This window comes from Sycon ciliatum, chromosome 10, assembly GCF_964019385.1.
Source record: "Sycon ciliatum chromosome 10, ocSycCili1.1, whole genome shotgun sequence".
Taxonomy (NCBI): Eukaryota; Metazoa; Porifera; class Calcarea; order Leucosolenida; family Sycettidae; genus Sycon; species Sycon ciliatum.
This window is the reverse complement of record NC_088652.1, coordinates 6,170,353-6,179,209: the sequence shown is the minus strand read 5'-3', so window position 1 is coordinate 6,179,209 and position 8,857 is coordinate 6,170,353. Positions and strand designations below refer to the sequence as shown.

At 44.7% G+C, this 8,857-nt stretch overlaps 1 protein-coding gene across 1 annotated transcript in view; it reads left to right on the top strand.

The window, feature by feature from the left end:
- Positions 1 to 1,789: 1,789 nt before the first annotated feature.
- Positions 1,790 to 8,857, top strand: part of LOC135826543 (uncharacterized) — a 50,891-nt gene continuing 43,823 nt past the window's right edge. Inside the window, exons 1-2 of the mRNA XM_065339152.1 lie at positions 1,790 to 2,190; positions 7,747 to 8,205. Coding sequence (XP_065195224.1) covers positions 1,917 to 2,190; positions 7,747 to 8,205 — 733 coding nt within the window. The 5' untranslated portion in view covers positions 1,790 to 1,916. The remainder of the gene's footprint in view (positions 2,191 to 7,746; positions 8,206 to 8,857) is intronic.

Sequence of the window (8,857 nt, the reverse complement as noted above, 5' to 3'; positions counted from 1 at the left end):
CGCAGGCCCACAGTGTGACAGCTTAGCAATGCGGCTGGTCCACCATGGGCCAGTTATTCAGGCCTCTTTTATGAGCAAATTAACACAATGGATTAAAATGCAATATATCATACGCTGGAGAAGAAATCAGAAAATGCGTGTGTAAAATAAAGATTTTCAAACCCAACCCCAAAAAAACCTGGGCCAGCTGTCCCTTGCCATCGGGCAATCAACCACGACTATTATGAACCCACAAGTTGTCAAGTGTGAAGGGCCTTCTCGCTCGTGACATTGTGTTCGTTTCAATGCAGTTGTATTTCGACCCCGCCGTGCCGATGATGTTTACGACGTGGTATACGCTACATGCGCTAGGTGCGATTTGCTGTGTGCGCTGTATGTGTGTGTTGTATGCGTATGCTTTTCTGATATATGCTGTCATTTTTACTCTAAAACTACCTGGTGGTTTTAGTGTTAGTTATTAGTTGATAGTGAAGATTTATAAGTTTTTCGAAGTGACAAATACTGTTGAAGAGTAGATCGTTGTCCTGGTGCCGTGTGGTCTTTCGTTCCTGACAATTTAGAGAATTAGAAGGGTTCACAACATTTGACGACTACGCCAGGTCCAAAACGAGCATGGCAGAAGAACAAACTAATTTGGAAGTCAGCTTTATCGCCAAAGGAAATCGGTACGGATTTGAAGGCGTTAGGTTGATGGAACACGTGGAGAAGCGGCTCCGGAAGTGCTAGGAGCGTGAAGAGCGCAGTGACAGATGGCAGACTCTATTCTAAGTCCGTTGGGCAGTGCTGACGAAATTGGACAATAGGAGAAAAAGTTAGAACCCCGGTATAGGGCGGACACAGGGAGATGCGTATGGTAACTTCTAGAAAATAAACGTGCGGATGTCTTTGCGCTAACGGTTGCAATTTGTTCTTTCTTTTCTGTTATCATTTCATTCTATTTCCTTCTCAGGAAAGAATCTATAATATTATGTTTTCGCGCTAAAAGTCACCCTGGGCCACATATTTTTGTCCAGTACAAATGGGGGAGCACTATTCAAGAGAGAGAGAGCTGTTCGAAAGAGGGTACTAAGGGAATCTTCAAAGGGCAGAAGCCTAAGAAAACACCGAGCCGAATGCTTACTGTAAACTACTACGATTCACCGATACGACAACGAGAGCTGAGATTTTGATCCTGAAACTACGGGGGGAGGGTTTGAGGGGAGGGAGGGGATTATACTAATCAAGAGAGAGAGAGGGAGCTTGGTGTTTTCATTGTCTCTTAGAGATTGGGGCATAACTTGAGAAAGAGTGAACTATCCAAGAGATGGCTCTATTTGCGCGAGTACAGTATATGGAGATGTCTGTTGTATTCACCACTATAAACAACACACGATCAAAATCCCGTTTCAGGGAGGTAAAAGAGTGTAAGGCAGTAGTTCTTAAAGTGAGAACGTTGAGTGCGGAAAAGTTCTTCTTCTGAATGCATAACCTGGGTTACGCAAATTAGGGACTCCACCATTGAGTGTGCAAGCACAAGTAGCATACACAAAAACACAATACTTGTATACATCACAGTACCTTGGGTTTCTCACAAATTAATTAAATACTTCCCGGGATCAACAATAATATCGGGATCTGTACAATGTTCGCATTCAACCGAACCCTCCCTCTCCACCCCTGCGCGCACCACCATCATCACCCGAACTTGTTCCATCCTTCATTTCGCTCCTTTTTCTATTTACACTGCTCCCATATACACATACTTGTGCTTGCTTCTGCATAATTTGTAATTCTGTGTAGTGAAATGGGATGCCTGTCCTCTTACCAGTGCTCGCACGTGGCAAGTCGATTGGACCTTTCAATGTGAACGGAAAACTTGGACAGAAGCAAAAGCAGAATGTCAATCATATGGCGGATCTCTAGCGACTGTGCACACAATGGCTCAGTTGACGTGTGCAAACCTGACAGTGGAGGGAACTATCGCTGTTTGGGTAGGCTTGACTGGTACATGGAAAGCTGGAGATTGGAGTGCTTGGAAATGGGAAGTGGCATCGTCCACGAGTACGACGAGACTTCCCTGGTCATCCAAGTATAAACTTCCGTTTCAAAACTCTAGTTATACTTACGGTTTTTTTGATCCAAACAAGGGCTTAGTGAACTGGATCAACAACTTTCAAGCTAGGTACCTCTGTCAACGATATTTGCCTAAAGGTAGGTCTATATCCATTGATTAAATTGAAGGAATATCTATACTGATCTAAATCGGTACGGGCCACTCCTCTGATTAAATTAGACATTCCATTTACTCTTTAAAGCACAATTCCCAAAAACGAAGACCGCGGATATACCTGAAGATATTTGAAAGAGAAACAGGGCACGGGATAGTGTTCTTCGGTGTTAGCGAATGGTAGGTTCCCGAATGTAACGAAGTGGCAATTTAATACACCATTTCACTCGCACCTGAAAGCAAAGCTTCGCTGTACTTGCGTCAACACTAATGATGCTTGTAAGGTCAGAGCGCTCTTATATGTTCATGAATGCAAACCCTTAGTAGACAAGAGTGCTCGACCCTTGACTCATGCTTATATGCATGTACAAACGATACTTACATGAACTGTAAAGAGAGCAGTACTCGGTGCTGCGCTTGATTCCTCTTCAGTCAGCGCACCGGAGCTGTCGAGTGCCCTAGAAGATGTCTACGCTAACTAATACTTCCGTGGACAGGACTTTTCTGAGTACAAACGAAATTCCTTGCTTGCAATTGCCGCTGGATCCGCATGTGACCAGGTGCTGACATTGAGCATCTTTACAGACGGAGCGTTCCAGCGAGCAAACAAGGTTTTGGACGCTCAACATGTCAATGGCCCGATGATTGCGGATCAAGCGGCAAGCCAGGACATTTCATTAGTACTAAGAACAGCCCTGTTCAAGGTGGTTAGCGTAGAATTTTCCTAGGGCACACAACAGCTCCGAAGCGCTGCCTAAAAAGAATAGAAGTGAGGGTAGAACTGCTTGGCTCGCTGGCTCGCACTATACATGGTGGCGGTGTCTGCATTTATGTTCATTCTCACTTTGCTGGAACCGTAATCCAACGTTCTACAGGATCCACCGTAGAGATATTAACAGTCCGTTTCCGTATTGCTACCAAGCCACGTGCAACAGACATTAGTGTGTCCACCTTGTATCGCCCACCGTAAGCCACAGTGGATTTCTGAGACAAGTTGAGCTCTGAACTTGACTAAGCCCTTCAACCTCCGAACGCATTAATCCTAGGCGACTTCATTACTGATGTTCTCCAGCCAACGACTCCAGGATATCGCCGTCTACAGCGTGTCTGTGCGGAACATCACCTCAAAAATGTTATCACTGAACCCACTCGTTTAGCACGCACTTGCCTAGATCTTGCTCTGGTTACTGACGGCTCCCCTGTAGTCAAAGCGGACGTAGTCTCAATGAACGGTGTTAGTGATCACGATCTCATCATTGCCCAATGTGCCTTTCAAGACCTTGAGCCCATTCCTGCGCAGACTCACAGATTCGGAAGCCTGCACCCCATTCTATGGATTTCGACCAATGTGGCCAGGAAATCAGTGCAAGTTTCAGAACTTGGGAGTTGCCCACCAGCCTGGACGGTCAAGTGATGCATTTTTCCAATTGTTTGAGAAATGTTCTGGAAATAGAATCCCTCATTACTCAGCCCAACGTGTCTGGACTTGGCAGGCCTCGTCGGCAACCATGGGTTACGCCACACTTGAAAAAGCTTCTTCAGCTTCGAATAAACTTGCACAGGAAATTATGAAGGAACCCAGCCGATGGCCCCCTCCTCCAGCAGTACCGGGCAACACGGCGCGAAGGAACCCTCTTGAATAAGAAACTCAAAACAGAATACTGCGTTAAGGCCTTCAACATCCGCAAACGCAAACCCAGAGCCCAGTGGCTAATCCTGAACAAGCTTGCAGGACGAGAAAAAGTCAAATCCTTAGTCCTTACCTAAGGCGACTATATCCGACCTGACAGCCACATTTGCAACCGTAGTTTGTGATCCTTCCAGACCGTCTGAACGTGTTCTACCCAGCCCACCAGTCGACATTCCCACCCTCGACAAGTTTACGCCAGTCACAGTAGAGTATGTTGAAGATGTCTTGAAGTCATTGAACAGCAACAAAGCACAATGTTCCGATGAAATACCACCATGTTTCCTCAACTGATGCCGCACAGACATCGCTGGTCCACTCACCGCAATCATCAATACGTCTCTGCATACAGGCCAAGTTCCAAGTAGTTTAAATCATGCACACGTGTGCCCACTCAACAAAGCTGGCGACGCAACAATTGGCTCCAACTACCGACCAGTGTCACTTTTGCCAGTGATATCCAAAGTTCTTGAAAAGGTGGTACACCGGCAACTTGTAGCATTCTTCGACAATCATCCGGAACTCGGTGCACTACCGGAGGAGCAGTTTGCTTACAGACGCAATCACAGCTGTGAAGACCTTTTGGCGTATGCAATAAACGATTGGCAGTAGGCCTTGGACAAGAAGCAGCTGTGTGGAGCCTTGTTTGTGGACATGGGCAAGGCCTTTGACCACGTTCAGCATAACAAGCTCGTGCAGGAACTGGCTTCAGTTGGCGTCGGAGGTGTGGCATTGCGTTGGTTCGCAGACTACCTTACTGGGAGAACCCAGCAGGTCGTTGTCGGGGATGCCCGAGGCAGTACAGAGCCCTGCTAACGTGGTGTACCACAAGGCTCTGTGTTAGACCCCTTACTTTTCTGCATTTATATCCGTCGTACCCTCAGAAATTTCAACATTGCCGTGCTCTCCTGTTTGCGGACGACATCGCGCTCTACTTCATTGGTCGCAAGGCTTCTACCGTGCTTAAAATGCTGCATTCAGATCTCTTGAATCTGGAGGACTTCCTCAGCAAGCGGGGACTGGTGCTGAATCCCAAAACATCTTAGCTACTGCTGCTCAGACGACCTACTGCGCAACTGGACGTGATCCCAAGCATCACCTGCAAATGCACCGTAATCCCCGAGTCCATCCATGTTCTGTACCTTGGCCTCCTATTGGACTCGTCGCTCAGCATCGAGCAGCGGATTGAGCGTGTGTGCGCCAAGGCACAGTGCAAGGTTGCCTCATTCCGCCACGGGCGCCGCGATGTCTCTATGAACGGCCGCCGCATGTTTTACCTGACAATTGTCCAGAGTACCTTGGACTATGCCAGCACATGTTGTGTTCACCGGTTGTCTGCTAAAGTCCGAGAAAAACTTGAGTCAACCAGTAATAAGTGCCTAAGGTGAGTGTTTGGCCATGATCAGTATACTTCTATCGATTTCATTCTCACCAAATATAACCTGTATACTTTCTCTCGCCGTGTAAACTTGAAGCTGTTTGTGTTTGTTTTTAGGTGTCTATCTCGTTGCACCAGTCCTCTTTTAAGCACGATATTTACCCCTCCGCACTGCATCACGCAGCACAAATGCTGCTACCCGCGGTCAAGCTTCAGCCGCTCTGAACCTACCCAGATCTACGCTCCGTTAAGGCCTGAATGCTATTTCATTTTTGACAGCAGACAAGTGGAACATGCTTCCACCTGGATGCCGTCAAGCTAAGCCCCTTTCTGCATTTGTCACAAGCACCAAGTCATTCCTAGGGTTCCCAGTAAAAAGTCAACGCCTGTTGGGATTTCCCTAGTAAAATAATAAATTCTACTAATACTACTAGGGTTGTTGTGGGTGGGTGTATGTGTGTGTGTGTTAGTGTGTGCGTGTATGTGTGTATGCGTGTGGGTGTTACTATGTGTGTGTGCGTGTAAGTATGTGTGTGTGTGGTGTGTGAGCGAGATTAAGCGCGTACGTGTTAGTGCTAGACCTGCGCCTACTGCATCTGCCTCTGAAATAGCCTTTCCCTGTATACATTCACGCGATTACTCCTCTCGCTATCGTATTATCACACCTCTCTCCACTTAGATATACCAGCGCTGTCTCCTATTCGATTATCGTTGTCTGATGATTGGTTCAGCCATGAAACTCTGAGTCGCAACGGAATTAATTTGCCAAGTTTTCATTGTGTGCCTTTGTATACTACTACACCGTTATGAGTGATGTAACAGTCACGCCCAGGATGTTTCTTTGTGATAATTGAGTACGCCATTGTCTCATAACGTGACGCCTCAGTGTTTGCGGTGCGAAAGCAGTTCTTGTTGTTGTTGATATTTTTATCTTTAATGTGATGCTGTAACCATTATCTATCCGAGTGATACTTCCCTAGATAAGCAAGCGAGAACCAGACTTCCGCGATTATACCCCACTGTGGAATAGTTGCACTGTCTCAGAGAGTCAGAGGGTAACAATCTCTAAGAGCTATTGGATAAAAACAAATCCCTCTCTTGAGTTGTGCCCAACTAAGCTCCTGTGAATGTTTGGTTTTCTTTTGCTAACCAAGCGCCTATGCAAGTTTGGTGCTGTTTTGCTAATGGACTTGTCCATGCCATTGCACTGGTGGTTCAAGGATCAAAATTATGGTTGCCGTTTCTGCTGGTTCAGGAACGCGTACAGAAAACTTTATGCTCCGTTTTATGCTGGATGACGCAAATGGATGAGAATTGGGTAATTTCTTGAATAGTGGGTTACGGTTCGTTGCTTTTATATAATTATCTTTTCGAACATACCTTATTATCTCGAATATAAGCACAGTCTCCAATAATAGCACGTCTCCAAAGATAGTACACCTTGGGGCGGCATTCTAGAAATAAAGTGCTCAGTCTCCATTATAAGCACACTGTGTAAATTCATTATCTGTACCGGCGAAAAAACTGAAATGTGTGTGTCTGACATGAATTGGGCCATGGCAACATGCCTCTTAAATGAGGTTGAAATAATAAAGGAACAGTCTCCAATAAAACAACGTCTCCATTAATAGCACGGGGCGGAGGTACATTTAAAAAATAAAGGACCGTGCTTATATTAGAGATAATACGGTAGACATGCAGGGGAGAAACTATGAAATAATAAAGGAACAGTCTCCAATAAAACAACGTCTCCATTAATGGCACGGGGCGGAGGTACATTTAAAAAATAAAGGACCGTGCTTATATTAGAGATAATACGGTAGACATGCAGGGGAGAAACTACGATCCACCTTTCAGTCTCTGACCTTTGCTTGCACGACGAATTCGACGGTTTTATTTACCACCATGGAGCGGAGTTTTCACATAAATGTGCACGTTAAAATAATGACAAAGCCCCACTGAACAAATCCCCTACAGATACAGTCTAATCCCAATCCAACACAACAAAGATATTCGCCTTCAAATTATCCGAGCGTTTAAATTTCAGAGTCTGAGTTCTAAATCACTTACCATCAACAATCAATTCCTATTTTCTGTTTCACCGTCCTACACAATTTGTGCCACTTAAGCTTTAAAAAAATCTCTGCAGCGGTAGATTTCAAACACTCAGCCCGAAATGTTAGCCGAGAAAAATATTCGCGCAAAAATAGTCGATTCACATCAGCCAAACTTGCAAACAAACAAACGTGAGTTGAAAATTGAAATCTTTGATGGTAACCGCCCAAATTATTATTTGAGACTTCAATTCAGAGTTGAACAAACCCATTTCTCAAGTTATCCTGCCTGTTGCTTTTGAACTGCGTGGAACTTTGTGTATTGAGCAATCTATTTCAGGTAGCTCAAATGTTCCTATACATGTATATGGCAAATGTTTCATTATGGCTGTGTCGGAATGCAATCTATGTTTTTGTGAAGATAACTGGTACGTGTGCTCCATGAGCAAATCTCTTGGACTCATGGAGATACTTTACATTTCAACACCTAAGACATTTGATGAGGCCACCACCGAGTGCGCAGGGAGAGGCAGCATTCTGGCCAATCTCCAGAGCATAAACCATAGAGAGTGCGCAAGGTCAGTGCTTGGACCACGAAATGGTCAATGCAACAGTTCCTCCGGCGATAACTGCAGGAATGCCTCGTCCGGCTGCGAAACCAATACTTGCAATGTGTGGGTTGCTCTACAACGACCATCTAAAAATTTGACATGGGTGTTGCCTGTTCCATCCGCATCGAGTACAATTCCATGGATAAATTCAACAACAAGAGGTAGTGGAGAGCGAAAATGTGGTTACTATTCACCTGAAAAAGAGGGCTTCGGAATCGAATCTTGCACAATGAAGCTAAGTTTCTACTGTCAAAGATATACACCAAATGGTAAGGTATACTAGCTAGGACTTAACTAGCGTGTAGTTGTCGGTATAGCGTTAGTTACACTGGTTTAAGAACTGCATGCCGATAATGCTCAACAATCTACTCTTTCGTGGACCGCCAATACCTTATGCATTCACTGTGTGCATTCACTGTGTGAAGAAGATAACGATTCGAAAAACACTAGAGGTTTAATATTGACAATAAATGAGGTTTTGAAGGAGTAATCCACTTTTGCCAAACCAATATGTAACTCAAAGTAACAAGGACCACTACTACCATATCAACTCTATGGTGCTGATCATGTATTTATCCATCATACCCCGCATGAAAGGGAATGAAGATTTGCGGCAACAAAAATGATTTTAAACACAGGTCAGACAAAAAAACATAACAAAAAACATAATATATTATGTCCTCTGTCGTTACGTTTGACAAGGAAACTATTGTGGGTTCCTAATCTTAATTCAACTTCATGTATCTTGATTCAAGTCTTTAATTCCTCTCTCTCTTTCGATTTAACAAGTGAGGGTTTTGACCTGTACTGCCAAACTGTTTGGCGTGCTTGCCGACCGATAACTACGTAATATCATAGTCAACACTATAGATACAAGAAACTAACTCTCCTCCTCCATGCACTCTAAAGCCGACCATTGCT